Source organism: Xyrauchen texanus, chromosome 40, assembly GCF_025860055.1.
Source record: "Xyrauchen texanus isolate HMW12.3.18 chromosome 40, RBS_HiC_50CHRs, whole genome shotgun sequence".
Lineage (NCBI taxonomy): Eukaryota > Metazoa > Chordata > Actinopteri > Cypriniformes > Catostomidae > Xyrauchen > Xyrauchen texanus.
Window position 1 is genome coordinate 20752866 of NC_068315.1, and position 17639 is coordinate 20770504.

General features: G+C 37.4%; 2 protein-coding genes across 4 annotated transcripts in view; one reads left to right on the plus strand and one right to left on the minus strand.

The window, feature by feature from the left end:
- The window catches only part of atad1b (ATPase family AAA domain containing 1b), a 21736-nt gene continuing 4097 nt past the window's right edge, over window positions 1-17639 (minus strand). The window contains exons 1-10 of one of the 2 annotated variants that reach the window (XM_052112230.1): window positions 10667-10795; window positions 6639-6826; window positions 6258-6356; window positions 4896-5016; window positions 4604-4804; window positions 3876-3982; window positions 3663-3752; window positions 3523-3573; window positions 3300-3427; window positions 2-2787 (exon numbers count right to left, since the gene is read on the minus strand). In XM_052112230.1, coding sequence (XP_051968190.1) covers window positions 2667-2787; window positions 3300-3427; window positions 3523-3573; window positions 3663-3752; window positions 3876-3982; window positions 4604-4804; window positions 4896-5016; window positions 6258-6356; window positions 6639-6812 — 1092 coding nt within the window. In that variant the 5' untranslated portion in view covers window positions 6813-6826; window positions 10667-10795 and the 3' untranslated portion in view covers window positions 2-2666. Of the gene's footprint in view, window positions 2788-3299; window positions 3428-3522; window positions 3574-3662; window positions 3753-3875; window positions 3983-4603; window positions 4805-4895; window positions 5017-6257; window positions 6357-6638; window positions 6827-10666; window positions 10796-17639 lie in introns of those variants that run through there. The other variant, XM_052112229.1, reaches the window with a different exon arrangement.
- Window positions 13533-17639, plus strand: part of ptenb (phosphatase and tensin homolog B) — a 22143-nt gene continuing 18036 nt past the window's right edge. For both annotated transcript variants that reach the window (XM_052112227.1, XM_052112228.1), the window contains exon 1: window positions 13533-14247. In XM_052112227.1, coding sequence (XP_051968187.1) covers window positions 14169-14247 — 79 coding nt within the window. In that variant the 5' untranslated portion in view covers window positions 13533-14168. The remainder of the gene's footprint in view (window positions 14248-17639) is intronic.

Below are 17639 nucleotides of genomic sequence, written 5' to 3' on the forward strand. Positions count from 1 at the left end.
TATATATATATATATATATATATATATATATACACACAGAGCATGTATATACTGTGTCTTACTACAAACCTTTAGTGTAGACTTTTTAAATATATTTATTACTGATATACCACACAATTGTTTTAGATAAATGCTTATCTATATTTATCCCCTGAATTTTTTTGTGTGATTATGGTGTATTCAATATCCCATTCATAGAAAACATGCATATTTGAACTAGTTATTGCCGTCTCAGATGTTTTATAGACTTGTGTCTAATCAAGCAAATCCAAATATGCCTGACTCTAATTAGAACAACATTTTGCCTACCTCAACTGGAACTTTAAATGTTTAATGGTGTTCATCTTGAAGTTATTCCCTATCGTTTTGTTACTATTGACCGTGGAGAACATCTTGTAATCAATAACATTTTACACAAATAATTATATTACATTTTTTGTAAGAATTATAAGATGTGAAAAAAGGAGATTTTACATTGTACTTTCATGTGTCAAGTTTGGCATTGTTTTATAATTCTAAACATTCCCAAATATATAATTTACTGTAAAATGTATGAATGTGAAAATGATTTGTGCTGAATGCATATGCATTATTTGCCTGAGGAATCCAATACGAAGGAACTAGAGCATATTTATTGTCTTACCTTATTTAATGGACCAACCTAAACATATTTATTGTCTTACAGGAAATGTATTTAGTTGCTTATTCAACCTTTTTGTACAAACTTGAGATTTACACTGTCATTTTATACAATGTTATATGCATTGGGCAATCCCAGAATAATACCAAACTGATGAGTAACAGCAGTGGCTTGGCACTGGCCCCTTATTCAAATACAAAAGGCTTGTGTAAAGAAACAGTTTACAGCTCAATCCAACAATTCAAATATATTGTGCAATCATATTTAATATTTTGCAAATAAATATTTACAGTTGAATTCATAAGTTTACATACACTTTAACCTAAGTCATTAACACATTATTTAACCACTCCACAGATTTCATATTTGCAAACTATAGTTTTAGCAAGTCGTTTAGGACATCTACTTTGTGCATGACACAAGTCATTTTTCCACCAATTGTTTACAGACAGATTGTTTCACTATTAATTGACTATATCATAATTCCAGTGGGTCAGAGGTTTACATACACTAAGTTAACTGTGCCTTTAAGCAGCTTGGATTCCAGAAAATGATGACAATCCTTTAGGCAATTTGCCAATTAGCTTCTGATTGGCAAATAGGGGTGTGTCTGTGGATGTATTTTAAGTCCTAGCTTCAAACTCTGTGCCTCTTTGCTCCATTGGAAAATCCAAAGAAATCAGCCAAGACCTAAAAATAAAATTGTGGACCTCCACAAGTCTGGTTCAACCTTGAGAGCAATTTCCAAAAGCCCGAAGGTACCACGGTCATCTGTACAAACAATAATATGCAAGTATAAACACTATGGGACCACGCAGCCATCATACCGCTCAGGAAGGTGACACATTCTTTCTCCTAGAGATGAAAATAGTTTTGTGCGAAAAGTGCAAATCAATCCCAGAACAACAGCAAAGGACCTTCTGAAGATGCTGGAGGAAACAACTAGACAGGTATCTATATCCACAGTAAAACAAGCCCTATATCAACATAATCTGAGGAAGAAGCCACTGCTCTAGGTATTGGAGTGGCCATCCCAAAGCCCTGACCTCAATCTGATAGAAAATTTGTGGGCAGAACTGAAAAAGCTGAAAACTGAAAAATGTGTGAGCAATGAGGTCTACAAACCTGACTTAGTTACACCAGTTCTGTCTGGAGGAATGGGCCAAAATTCCAGTAACTTATTGTGAGAAGCTTGTGGGAGGCTGCCCAAAACATTTGACCCAAGTTAAACAATTTAAAGGCTAACAAAGTATGTAAACTTCTGACCCACTGGGAATGTGATGAAAGGAATAAAAGCTGAAATAAATAATTCTCACAACTATTATTCTGACATTTCCATTTCCCTGACCAAAGACAGGGAATTTTTTCTACAATTAAATGTCAGAAATTGTGAAAAGCTGAGTTTAAATGTATTTGGCTAAGGTGTATGTAAACTTCTGACTTCAACTGTACACAATACGCATTACCTCTAATATGGGCTTAATTCAAGATTTAAACATTTCACTGTAAGAGGGCAATGTACTGTATATGTAAACACATCTCAGTCAAATCTTTTACTCACTGCAGCAAAATAAACAGTTATTGAAACAACATGAGTTAAATGAGTTGAGTTGAAATCATGTTAGTGAACAGTTATCTGTGCTCACAAATTTAGGCTACATATAGTAGCATATACATATAGGTGATGTAAAATAAATGACTGTACGATCAATCATGTGCTTTATACACAAGTGGAGATCGACTACACTATTGCCCATCCTCTCACAAGGTGACGTTAAATTAAACTACCAGAACCACACTACCACAGCCAGTGAAGAAATACACATTCAGATAAACATGACTGAATAGAAAAAAAAAGTTAGGAAATTCCAGTGCAAAAAGATATGATCAGAGAAATGGCAAAAATATTCCACCATTTATTGGTCCTGAGTTCCCCCTTTTGCAAAACATGATGCATGATGATATGCCACAAATAAGAAAAGAACTTGGTCTAGATGCATGCTTCCTAAAAACAGCAGCATCACTTTCAGTCCAGTGGTACATGCATAAATTGATCTTGCATGCCTGCAGATTTGGACTTCTTCATCTTCTCGATTGCCTTTTGTAAGTCTTGTTGCTTGATGGAACGGATGTAGTCTTCATTTTGGCTGTCAAGAGATGAAGGCAGATTATAAAAGGAGCAGTGCACATTTCAATTCATATTTATTCATATTAGTTTAAAATAATTAGGGTAGACAGTATAAAACTTAAAACAGATTCTGAGTGACCTTAGTCAGGGTAGATGCCCTGAGGGATAGGCGTGTGCTCCGTTCAATATGCCGTTTAGCTCCCAAGTCACGACGAACGTGTTTTCTGTAGGTTTTTTTTTGTCTACCAGAATTTTTTGGGAAATACATTTTTTCTTTCTTGTTGTCAGCTCAAAGATTTCCACCTAGGTACATGGCATAACAGTGCAACCCTTTGAACAGACAAATACCTCTATTTAATTTAACTTAAATATGGTATCTACCCTGATTAAGGTCCATACTTCAAAGTATGGAATCTGAAATAGAAAAAGATACATTTCGACAAAAACTTCTATTTTACTTCTGATGCTCCTTGTTACTGGCAGAACTTAGATAAAAAAAAATCAATGAGATATTTTACGACAAGTGTTTACCTTTCTTGGTTGTGCACAAAGTCGCGCACACAAAGCAAAGCACCGTCTCGACACATCTCTCTGAGGTCACTTCCTGAGAAGCCATCAGTCTCTTTTGCAATTTCAGAAAAGTCCACTGCAGACTCCACCTTCAAAAATGAATATATTGACTCTCAGTATTTGCATCTTCCAATAACCTGACAGCCAGTCCATGGGATGCCAGTATGATTAATTAAATACTTACATTCTCATTTTCCAAGATCAGTTTCAATATATCTTTCCTCTGCTTGAGATTCTACATAAACAAATGGCAACTGATTTAGTTGAATGATTAAACAGTGAAATCTAAAAATGTAGTTGCCCATAGTATCAGATGAATCTTACTGGCTGATTGATGTGGAATCTTGTGGGCATCCTTCTGAGAATGGCAGAATCAAGATCTTGTGGCCGATTGGTGGCTCCCATTATTATGACCTGTGCGTAGAGAACACAATTGCAATTCTCACTTATGGTCTATAAGTTGGAAGAGAAAAATCAAAGCCAGTAAAATCTCACAAGAATTGTTCTAAAAATGCTGGAGCAGATGCTGCATTCTACCTGGCAGTTGAAGTCAGTGTCCAGCCCGTCCCATAAGCTCATGAACTGAGCCTTCATCATGGCAGTAGCCTCATGATCTGAACTTGAGCGGCTCCTCAAAAAGGAATCTAAGACATGACGAGTTAATATTAACTATAAAGTTAGATAGCTTTAAATGAACAAATTCAACAGATTAAAGTAAAATTGATCCATATATATATATATATATATATACACACTACCGTTCAAAAGTTTAGGGTCACTTACTCATTCTTTATTTTTGTATTTTTATTTTTTTCACATTGTAGAATAATAGTAATGTCATCACATCTATGGAATAATAGAAATGGAAATACAGGAATTATGTTGCGACAAAATGATGTTATATATTTTTTCTTCATAGTAGTCACCATTTGCCTAGAATTAGCAGAAATGTACTCTTGGCATTTTCTAAACCAGCTTCTTGAGGTATCATCCTGGGATACTTTTTAAACAGTTCCATCTATGTTGGGCACTTATTGGCTGCTTTTCTTAATTTTTTTTGTAATTAAATAAATGGTATTTTTTAAGAATACGACTTCAGATCAAAAGGTTTTTAAGATCATGAGAAACTTTTGAACGGTAGTGTACATGCCATGATGCTGAACACAAATCGCTTTTTTAAAGCATGGCGCAAGGTTTCACTGGCATATCAATTTTCGGGCTGTATGAGATAAACAAAAAGCAGAAAATCCAAAATATGCATTTACCAATCTCATCAATGAAGATGATGGAGGGCTGTAGCTTGACAGCCAGAGAGAACACAGCTGCAGCTAGTTTCTGGGACTCTCCATACCATTTGTCTGTGAGAGTGGAAGGCTGCAGGTTGATGAAACGGAATCCAGCCTCTTTGGCAGTTGCTTTGGCTATAAGAGTTTTCCCACAGCCTGGGGGTCCATACAGCAACACTCCTGAGAAGAGGAAAAGTAAACCAGCTCAGAATAGTTTGTGTGTAATGAGTGGAGACACACTATATGGAGACATTTCCATCTTAGTGCTTACCTTTGGGTGGCTGAAGTAGCTTGGATCCTTTGAACAGATGGCTCTTCTCGACCGGAAGTATGACTGTGTCTTTCAGTTCAGTTATGACTTCATCAAGTCCTGCAATGTCACGCCATGTAATCTGTGAGCAGACGTGAATGATGTATGTAACTTGCCTTCTCTTAAAATACAAAAATTAGATAAGAATTACAGAGCTGTGATAAGGATACACAATGAACACTCGCCATGTGCCAAATGGCAGTAAAAATTGGCTCTGGCAAGTAAATAAAACGGTTGGTCAGTAGTGGCAAGTTGCCCAATAACTTTTACATTGCAATTTACAGCAGATCAAACTGAACTGGAAGAATGATAATCTGACTTCCACTGACGTAAGAGATGCTTTCCAATTTCAAATCAAATCACTGTCTGCAAGAAACATATTTCACGACTTCTAAAAACTTTTTCCTCAGTGAAAACTTTACCTTCAGAAGGGTATCTTGGATTTCTAGTTTTTTGTCCAGAACTTCATGTGGCGACACATACAGGACTGTGCAGAAGTCTTAGGCGCATTAAATTTTTCACCAAAAATGTGTCTTAAAACAGTCATTTTGTATATTCTGCTATGTGTATCAGTAGAAAATATCAATTTTAGATTTCAACATTCCCTTTGCAAATAGAATTGAATAGAAGAACAAGGAGCCCTACAACAGATGTTATGGCCCCCACAGAGCCCAGATCTCAACCTTGTTAAGTCAGTCTGGGATTACATGAAGAGACAGAAACAACTGAGACAGCGTAAATAGATAGAAGAACTGTGGCAAGTTCTTCAAGAAGCTTGGAACATTTTATCTGCCAACAACCAAGAAAAACTGTGTCCAGGTGTACCTAGGAGAATTGGGGCTGTTTAAAGGCAAAGGTGGTCACACCAAATATTGATTTAGCTTTTTAGGCTTACTGGAATTTGTATGACGTTAACTGATAAATGAAAACTATTTATGTAATTATTTTTGAAGACATCCTCACAATGCAACATTTTCCCCCAAGAGCCTAAAACGTTTGCACAGTATGGTATACATAATATTCCTTAAATTAAGCCACCAAAATGAAAATATGTTGTAACAAATTAGAATGAGTCTTCACGTTCTAGTCACAGGTGCAATTTTACCAAGAGCCAGAGACTGGCTTGAATATGGTGCTGTGAGTGACTCAATGGCCTGAGCTGTCACAAATATACAAGGTTATTTAAGCCTATTTAAATCAAATAAGACAACTAATCCCATTGTCATTGGAACAAAAATGTATATACTTTTAATGAAAATAAAGAGAGTGGCTTCAGCTAAGAGCTGGCAGATTGTTAAACCAACTGGTGACAACATTTCTCACCTGCATAGTCAAAGGGTCCACAAGATGAGCTGCAATGCTCATCTCATATTCTGAAAGCTTCACATTCTGCACTCCTATCTTCCGCATGAGTTTTTCCGCCTGTGGAAGTGCACCAAATGTTCGCTTCATATTACTCAACTTTAGTCTTTGTGATGCTGTCAATTTTCAAATTTAAAGCTACTTATTTATGATATAATCTAGAAGAGTATTACCTATTAATATGACTGTTAACATTCCAAGGATTCAAATGTACATTTTGTCAAAAAATTTAAACATGCAGTAAATATGCATACAAAATAAAATGTAATGTAGAGCAAACAGCTTTGAAAGTGATGTACTTACTAAGAAACAAATAAAAGGGGGCTGAACTATATTGCATACCTGTTTTTGTGCCTCAACTTTCTGTTTTCGTGTTGGATCGATGGCATCAACCATCCACTTAATTGTAAAATAGGTGACGGCACCAAATATTGTGAGGCGGAAGAGTAAACCTATGACCTCATTCCTGCCCAAAGGGCGGGTGAGATTGTCAGCTGGAATCTCTTTCAATTCCATCTTCTAACATTCACCTGCAAAAGAAAAACAATACAGGTATTATTTCTAAGAGATCTAGGAAGTCATATGACAGAGGATGTTGACAGACGTTAACAGAAACTTGACTGCAGCATAAAAAAGTCATTAAAAATAACTATCTACAAACCATATAAGGGATAGTTCACCCCAAACTGAAAATTCTACCATAATTTACTCACGCTCATGTCGCTCTAAACCTGTATGCATTTCTTACATTAACTCTGTGGAACACAAAAGATGATATTTTGAAAGACGTCTCAGCATTTATTTATTTTGTCCATTCAATGAAAGTCAATGGGGTTCCATGTTGCTTTGGACCCCCACTGACTTTCATTGTATGGAGAAAAACAGTTAAAACATTCTTCAAAATATCTTCTTTTGTGTTCCACATAGAAAGAAAAGTCATACAGTTCTGGAGCGTCACGAGGGTGAGTAGATGAAGACAGAATAAGAACTATCCCTTTAAGCTGTCCAGATCAGAAAGCCAGGGCCCGGTTTTTCAAAAGGTTTAATCCGGATAAAACTGATCCGGATTTAGTAATCCTTTTTTTTGCGATCCGTGATCACGTAATCCAGCTTACTTTTGAGCCAGTTTTTCAAAGCAACATCGGATTGGATCAATCTGATCCGGATAGGAACTTTTCAGGATCACCAAATCTGGATAACCAGTGCTCAAACAGGATAGGAAATCACAATGTAGAACTATAGATATGTAAAGAGCAACAAGTAGAATAGCCAGTGTGGGGTCAATATAAGTTTATTTTTATTTGAAATGAAAACACACACATTTAAAAAAACTAAAAACAAGAAAAACCCCACCCCATCCTCTTCCAGCAGTCCGCTCATCTGAGACCTACAACACAAACACTGTACATTGAGGATATTTATAACAAGTTTCAAATATAGATGTATTGAATTAAAAAAAGACTTAATGTCAAATACTCCACAATAATTTCAGACTTCCTCATCTGATGTGGAGAGACCAGCTTGTCTGAGCGTAGCCTTTAGGAGGCGGATCTCAAGTCTGGCCTTGGTTTGCTGCAGTTTGGTCAGAGTCAGTTGTTCCTCTGCCAGACGAAGCTGTGCTTCTGCCCTTTCAGTCTCTTTTTGCAGAAGTGCCTTGTAATCATCATCTTTGTTTGATGAAGGGCGCTTCAAGCCTTTCCTCTGAGATCCTGTGGCAACTACCACTGGCTCAACCAATGAGGATCCAGCTTCTTCCACAGGAACAGAGCTGAGATTCAATATAAATACGCTCTCTGGATCAGCCTCAGGAGGAACTGGCAGATTCTCCTCCTCCTCAATCCAAGGCTCGCCATCCCCTACAACACCTTGAATACCATGGAGAGCTTGCGACTTCTCACCTCCAATGATGTCGAGGACCACATCTGTGTAATCTCCCCTCTTAAATGGCTTGTTGCCTGTTTGTGGGTTTTTGGCTTCAGCATGGTCCTTTGTTGCCCTGGCCTTAAGATTCTTCCACCGCAATTTGATTTGGTCTGTGGTCCTCCTCTGGCCAGACCCTATGGCATTCACATTTTCTGTGATTAAAATCCAAACATCATTTTTCTTTTTGTTGGTATCCTTAGCAGAATTAAAACTTCCCACTATTGTTCCATAATGGCACCGAACACCCTCTAGTACTGCATTGGTTTCAGCAGCAGTGAAGTTACAGCTTCTTGAGTCCATGGTTCCGTTGCTTTACTATAGTGAACATTGTTCATCAATTATAGGCCTTGGGTCCAATTGCCTCAATTGAACACAAGCCAAAACTGATCAGTTGTAATAGGTGTGTTTGAAAAGACCAACTACACAGCCATATAAATCAGCCTTTCTCAGAGGATTCACAGAGAGACAGTGAAATGGCAGGTGTTGTCCACCGCCACCACCACTTTGCCAGGAGAGGATACCGTCAAAGGGTGTATGTTGAGCGTACCAAGCCACTGGAGCAATACACCACTGAGGAGCAGTATGTCCGGTTTCAGCTTTGGGAAGGCTGATATAGAGTACCTTGTGAACCTTCTCAGGCCAAAACTTCAACACAGAACCCAAAGGATTCACGGTCTGTCTGTGGAAGACCAGATCCTCATTGCTCTCCGATTTTATGCATGTGGGACTTTCTATCAAGTTGTTGGTGACTATATGGGAGTGGTGAAATCAGCTGTGTGTGATGTGGTGAGAGATGTGTCAATCGCACTGGCCAGCCTGGTCAATGAATTTGTTTCTTTTCCAAAGGACAACCAGATTGCCCAGGCCAAGCGCAGCTTTTTTCTTTTGGGGAATATGCCCAATACTATTGGAGCAATCGACTGCACACATGTGCATATACAAGCACCTCGTGAGAATGAATGGGAGTTTATAAACAGAAAGGGGAGGCACAGCATCAATGTCCAACTTGTGTGTGATGCTGACCTCATCATCACCAACTGCGTTGTCAAGTGGCCTGGGTCTGTCCATGATGCACGCATCCTGAGGGAGAGCGCTCTATATAGAGACCGGATGGCATAATATTAGGAGACAGTGCCTACCCACTCCTACCATGGCTGATGACTCCTTTTCTAACAGCAAATACACCGGCGCAGGCACGCTTCAACACTGCTCATTGCAGAGCAAGATGTGCAATTGAGCGTTTAAATGGAGTTCTTAAGAGGCGCTTTGCATGCCTTAACTACCTGAGAGCGGAACCACAGAAAGCATGCAACATAACCCTTGCCTGTATTGTCCTGCACAACATCGCTTCTAAGCGCAATGTCCCTCTCTGTGCTGACAATGATGCACCTGAGCCCCTTGGAGACCCTAACCAACCTTCTGCATTCTGCCAGAACGAGCAAACAGGACGTGCAACAAGGGATGCAATAGTTAGACACTATTTCTGATTTGGATTTGTTTTGGATTTCAAAAATCAGTGATTGCCATTCTTTGCATTTTTTTGGTTATTCTGTAATCATTGCATGCATCACTAATAAATATTCTAAAAACAAAAATATTTTCGATTGTGATGAATATATATATATATCAATTAGTGACAGAATAAAATTAATTGTTTTTGGTCAATTTTGACAGCTGTTTGGGGGATTATTTTATGAGGCCAAACTCTTTCTATTTTGCTGTAGGCCTATACTGAAAGGCTGAATACGTTAAAGCCTACCTAATCACTGTAGCCTGACGGATGAACAAATAAAATTAAAACCTTATTAATAAATAGGATATCTTGTAAGATACTGCATGATCCAAATATAGTATTATTTGATACATTTTTAAAGTTTTCATTACATTTTGGGCATGAAATACACGCTGAATCCACCCTTCTGATGGGTTCAGTTTAATCCAGATTTTTTGGATTAAAGTGATCCAAATCATACAAAAAAGTTCTGAAAAACCCAAACTAAAGGTTTGATCCGGATCAAAACCAAGATTGGATTACGTGATCTAATCCGATTATGTAATCCGTTTTTTCTTTTGAAAAACCCATTTTCAAGATTTGATCCAATCCGTTATCCAAAATCCTAGTGGATTACTTTTGAAAAACCGGGCCCAGGGACACAAGAACGCCTGATCCAGCTGAAACAGCAGCACATTAGAGCATTCCTCCACACTCAGCACATCAACTTACTGTTTAGCTGGCTCCTTAACCTATTTGCGCAACTGCTATTTGCTCTCATTTTGGGTCAGCTCACTGTATATCTTATTGTATTAATCAGAAAAGGAGCCGGCGCAGTTTGATTTCGTTTTCATTGGAGAGCGCCGCGGTTATTAAACAGAGGTTGCTTTGCTTTGACCTTCTTCGTGTAAATCGTGTATACTACTTGCAATTCTTCACCAAACAGAGCGCTTACCACAAGTGTCTATTCTGGGGTCTTGGCAATGTTGTTGAGAAAAAGCGTCTTTCCTTTAATCATTCGCTTCCTTTACTTTCAGCGATCAGTCCTGCATGAAGACACTTCACCTCCGCTTTCACTTTCTCCTCACTCGTGATCATTCGAGCTTTGCGCAGCACTGTCCTCTACTGACTCGGAGTTGAAAGGGAAAAACGATAGATCTGAAGGGAAACTGTCAGATGGTGTTCAAAATTAAAATAGATTGAAAAGTTTGTGGACAAACTTTGGGGTTGGCTTGAAAAAGCCTGGAATGAAAGTTTAAACATTTTACTAGATATCCAGATCTAGTAAAATGTAGTAAATTATGAAGTTTTAGTTGCCAGATGTAGCTAGCATGTAGCAAGGTGTTGCTAGTATGTTTTAGCACTTAATTAGTTGTTGATAGCATGTTTTAGCATGATGCTAACTTGTTACTAGCATGTTTTAACATGTTTCTAGCATGCTTTAGCACTTAGCTATCCCTTGCAAGCAGGTTTTAACATGTTGATAGCATATTTTAGCACTTATCAAGGCATTGCTAGCAGGTTTTTAGCATATCGCTAGTATGTTGCTAGCATATTTTAGCACTTAGCAAGGCATTTCTAGCATGTTTTAACATGTCGCAATCTACAGGATGTGCCAATTAATTAATTGAATAAATCGCAATAAATCACGTTTATCATTATTTGCTGAGAAAGGCCCCCAAATCAAAATAATTGAGTATAATAATTTCAGTAATCATACAATAAATATTATAATTCAGAATATTCAAATACAGTACAGATCAGGGGCATGATTAATTGTGGGGTTTTTTTTCCAACGCATTATTTTTCATTATTTAATTAATCGCAATAAATCAATTAAGTCAATAGCCCTATGAATGTATGAATTAATATGTGATACACATACGACACAGACAACAGGTTAAATTAAAAACTCATCTGTCAAATTTATTTATTTTATTTTATCAAATAAAATATTAAAACATTTTATTTCAATTTATTTATGGGTCAATGATGTGACACTCGTTTTCTTGGTCATGATTTAGTGTTATTAAAAAATATTCAGAATACATGAAAAAATACAATACACACAAAACAATTACTTGAATACACATCTGCTTTGATGAATATGCTTTGAAATTCCTTCAGATACTCATAACTGTGTGAAGTTCTTTTTAAAATATCAGATATTATGAAATGTTTATGAAAAGGGACATATTGTTCAAGTAAAATTGGGAATGCAAAAATATTTCTATATAACTTTATATACAGTAATTCATCTGATGCTGATATAACGGACTAAAAAATTCATTACATTTGTAAAGGGAAACAAATACCTTGAAAAAGCTTATTTTTTAAAACGTTTTTTAAATGTATAAATAAGTTGTTCTGTACACTTAACTTTGTTCAAGGTGTAGGAAACGTATTTTAATACCGTAATTGAAATCATAATACATTTTTATTTTGTAGAAAATTAAAAAGAAAAAAAAAACATAGATACAAATATTACATTCCTACGAACTTGACACGTGTGTTTTAAACTACATTTTTCAAAAGATCACCTCGGACAACCTGTCTTGTCAATGACTCGCACTCAACATAATGCCATTTTTTGGTTATTATAGCACTAAAACGCCATCGTGCAATTTCATAACAAAATTCCATACACACGAATTGATTCATCTTTAAACAAATAAAATAAAAACTAAATATTTAAGATTTAGTCATTTAGTTTTGTTTGAAATTACACGATTCAATTGGATGACATTTTATGACATCGTACAAATCGGCTAAAATGTTTTAAATGCATTTAGGCCTTTTTATTACAATTCATTTATTATACTAAACCAATTGGCAACAGATAGAAAAGCGTTGCTTTTATCAACATTAAATTCTCAGCTGATACATTAACATTTTTTTAAACGAGATTGCATAACATTAGGAGGTGTTGGACTGAAAAGCATTGGGGGGAAAGATGCAGCTCGCTAAAGGCGATGTAGGTTTCCACAGTATGTTTTATTCCAGAATATTCTGCCAGATGGCGCTGTACAATAAAGATTTGCCATCTGAAACACGGCTAGAACTTTCCACCTCCGTTCCGCCCTTGGGGGCAAACTGCACATAAGAGCAAATGGAAAAGAACACACTGTACTATGAACTACAGCTCCCTCCAGTAACCACAATGAACACTGGTTAAACTACAATTGATCACATTTGGCTCAAATAATCTCCATCGATTATAATATCTCTTGTTATTAAATGAAATGCGCGTGCCTTTATGCATTAACTTACTTTTCTGCTTGCGTAAGCATTTCAGTAATTTCCTGTCCTCTATTGCAGGATAGTCGAGAGAGGCATCTGTGAGGAGGGTAGCAGCATGCATTCTGATCATTTCTCCCTCATTCATGATTAATGTTACAAAAATATGTGTTACGGGTTGTCTCACTTACGTCATGATATGTAAAACCAAAAACAATTTTTATAAGAAGGTAAACGATCATTTTAATGCGCAATACCTACATGACTGACTTCTGAAATTTGATATATAAAACATCGGAAACTTCCCTCATTTCTATAGGTACGTGACCCTGGAACAAAAAGTAGTCCGCGTGTGCACTGTCCGTGTTCCTCCGCTTGCCGTAACAAAAATAAAACAGTTAACGCATTTATACGCTAGAGTTAATAACAGCACAAAATGTGAACTTTATTATTTGTGCATTTATATGATTACATTTAGAACGCGTACATGCCTAAATTGCTGCATTCATGGAACTATTTATTAGAGCGGAAGAATATGCTGTCCGAACATCACCTTTTTTTCAATGGGAAGCCATGATGGAAGTTTGAGAGTTGAATAGTGGAGAGGAGAAGCGAAGGAAAGGACCTTACAGGACTGTCGACCGCTGTCAATCGCTCTCACGCTACATAGAGATTTTATTTTTTTGGTGGAGGCTGTCACCTTTCATTTCATGTGTTGGAACCTAATCATCACGGATGTTTGATGGCTTTTATTTTTTTAAGGATGTGTAGACGAGCTAGCGTGCTAGCTGTTGAAGTTAGCGGCTAGTCGGGCAGTGCGCGCGTGAGCGGAGCGCGAGTGGGGGTCTGTCAGCCGTTCTTCAAGTGGAAGCGCCCGGAGAGGATCCTCTCTCCGCCTTTCCGCTCAATCACGGCGGCTACGGTGCGACCAGAGACTTGGCGTGCATTTGAAATACTACCGTTCGAGACGTGGGGAGTCGCTTATCTTTTCACCCGGGGCTCTTGTGAGCTCAGGAGGGCATTTTGGAAGCCGGGCCTGTGGTGGTTTGGAGCGAGGCCCTTGATGAGAGAGCAGCAGCAGAAACCATTCTAGCTAGCAGGTGAGCTAGCTGGCGACTGAAAGGGACTGCGAATTGGGCAGAGCATATCGACGACTGATCGTGCAAAAAGCAACAATACTCTCTCACACACTAAATACCCTAAAGACTCCTGTCACAGCCATGGCTGGGATCTTAAAGGAATTCGTCAGCCGAAACAAAAGGAGATACCAGGAAGATGGGTTTGACTTGGACTTGACGTGTATCCTCTTTGATCAATTAAATGTCCCCGTTTTGTCTATTGTGTTGAAATCCGTGTCTGCAATGAAGGTAACTGCTTGCATCGTGTTGCAAATCGAGAAAATGTCTGATGTTTCAAGAGAAGATGCAAGACGTTCTTTTGCTACGCAGAAACTATTGGCACTGGCCCCTAGTTACCGACTGCAGCTTGACATGATCAAGATCGATTGTTTTCTGTGGCTGGATCAAGTCAAAGTCTGCACTGTTTAGATTCACGTCAGCTGTCAATCTAAGTGTTACCAAGCAGACAGAAAATCAAAAGACTGCACGCGCAGTAATTACATTTGCACAGACTAGGCTTGTTTGCAAGTTAACATGATCTATTTCGAGTTAGCTATGTGCAAACTACAATGCGAGCAACGTCAGTGTGGTTGCAAGATGCCATTTTTCCTTCTTATGTAATCCGATCTATCGATTGAGAATCAATCTGTAATTCTAAACATGTCTAGACTCCTCGCGCTAAAACTGTAGTTTGCGGATTTAAAACAAAAGATCCATCGCATGCGTCGCGCGGAGGTTGCACTGGCCTATATTACGCGACGTATCGGATGAAATGCACAAGCATTGTCACACAAAGAACCATAGCATCAGCTGCTTGGAGAAAATAGCTCTTACTCTCAAGTTTGGCGTAGTTGTTGTGATTAAGCAAAGAATGAGTCGGTCGACACGATTAAAAACAAAATAAAATTACTTTTTGTGTTGTGTTTCTTTTTCGTTATGGAAATAATTGAGTTATACAGTCCTGCTACAGAGTAGTCTCTCTGTGGGATACTCTGATGCGCCGTATTTGAAAAACGTTATTGATTCATGCGTAGTGTTATGTGTCATGTCAGTGTCAAATATGGGATTTACTGTATGTAGATTGTAGGGTTTTTTATGGCTATTGTCGTCATATCGTGGGGATCTTTGCAGATTAAGTGCAACGCATAAGATACATGGTTTGATTGCTTGCTAGTTTTATTTCAAAAGGATTCAGTTTTCGAAGATGCTAATCAGCCCCATGTTGTAACAAGAATTAACACCAAAATGACGGTTTAGCCATATTCCTTTGTGGCACACTGTACTATTCATTGGGATCCTGTAGTATGAAATATGTACAACAGGACTAAAAAGGACAATTGGAGGGCAGGATGCAAATCATTGGTGTAATTCTTCCTGTATATATGCAATATAGTTCCTATAATAGGAATCTATGCTGCATAAAGCTGGATTCCATGTCTAGAATTATGAGTATTTGCCCTGGACTGGAACACAAATGTTTTTTATTTTATTTCTATATCTAGTGTATTACGTAAGTAGCCTATGAATGAATTGATTGCATTGGCATTGATTTCCCCCTGAATGCTACTGAGATGGTGTGTGGGTCCACTGTATTGACACATTGGATTGCATCATGCTATGCACTCATTGCATTTTTAATGCATTCTGTCAATAAATGAAGTGCAATGCAGGAAGCACTGTTTTCGTAGAATTCCTATAGGGATAAATGTAAAGAATGACTTCATTCTTTCAGTCTTTTGTCATGATACTACTGGTAAGGCAACACTGTTCAAGGCAATGCTTGGTTACGAGTTGACAATAGAAAGTGGTAATTTGATCATAAAGAAATTGTATGATTGTAAAAAGCTAATAGTCAAACACACTTACCTAGAGTCAAGCTCTGACTAAAAAAACGTAAACGTAGTTTAGATCAGACAAAGGTTGGCAAAAAGCATGTCTAGATGGAGCTAAAGAAATTTGTATTTTTCTGCAGAACTGGTGAGGTACATAGTTGTTAACTTGTCACGTTCAGTATAAGCATGGGAGGTTTGTTGCTGGGTGTTAAAAGAATAGTTCACACAAAAATGAAAATTCACTCATCATGATGTTGCCAGATGTGTATGAATTCTGCTGAACACAAATTAAGATTTTTAGAAGAATTTCTCAGCTCTTTTGGTCCATACAATGCAAGTAAATGTTGAACAAAACTTTGAAGCTCCCAAAATCACAAGTCAACATAAGAGTAATCCATATGACTTTAGTGGTTGAATCAATGTGTCCAGAAGCAATTTGATAGGTTGGGTGAGAAACAGATCATTATTTAAGTCCTATTTTGATATAAATTCTCCTCCCTGCTCAGTCAGCCTCTTAAATTTCACATTCTTCTTGTGTTTTTGGTGATTCACATTCTTCATGTATACACCCCCTACTGGGCAGGAAAAATAATTTCTATCAAAAATTGACTTCAATATTGATCAGTTTCTCACCCACACCTTTCATATAGCTTCAGAGTCATATTGATACTTTTATACTGCTTTTATGTGATTTTTGGTGCTTCAAACTGTTGGCACTCATTCACTTGCATCGTATGGACCTACAGAGCTGAAATATTCTTCTAAAAATCTTAATTGAGAAAGTCACATCTGGGATAGCATGAGGGTGAGTAAATTATGAGAACATTTTAATTTTGGGGTGAACTATCCCTTTAAGTGCAGTATGAATAGCATGTATCTGATGTGAAAACTTATATACAGTCAGATGCATTATGACTAAAGAGGTCATGGTCTTGCTATAGCAAGAGAAATATGTAGTTCCTCCTACTGGGGATACTAGTTTGTGGGTCACACTTTGTCTTAGGTGACCTTAACTACTATGCACTAACATTAAATACATAAACTATGTAATTATTGTGTAACTGCATGTTGTTCTGCAAAATTCCCACATTTGCTGCTACTGAGGTTGAGGTACATGTAGGTTTAGGAGTAAGGTTAGGGTTAGGGGTAAAGTTAACAGTTTAACTACAAATGTAATTAAATGCAACAACATGTTTATACTTAATTACATTGTAACAAAGGGGTAAGTACATGGTAGTTAAGGCCACCTAATATAAAGTGGGTCTGGTTTGTGTGATCAAGCGGACATTTGTATAGTTTTGAGTTCAAGTGTTAGCTAATCTGTTTCTTTTAAATGTGATCAACACATTTATTTAGATGAAAGTGTTAGATTGCATGAACTAAACACAATTTGTAGAGTATGTAGCCTACTGATTCATTTTCTAGAGTGTGTTCAAAGTGTTTGGATTTTTGTTCTGTGTGTTTCTAAGCTTTGTTGATCAAAGCATCCTTTTTTACCTGAAATTCAACTAATCCTGCTCCCAACAGATCAACATCCGTTGGACCTTTAACAAAAGCCATTTTACATGGTAACATACATTTTTACTGTGACCAGTTGGAAGAGGTGACTCCTGTTGTCTGTTCCAATTGTTCACATAAAAAATGTATGCAGTGGATTTAATCAGTCATGTGCGTTATGTCGTGGATATTTGAATCTCTTAGCATCCATGCATTCTTTAGTGATTTATGATGTTCTGAATTT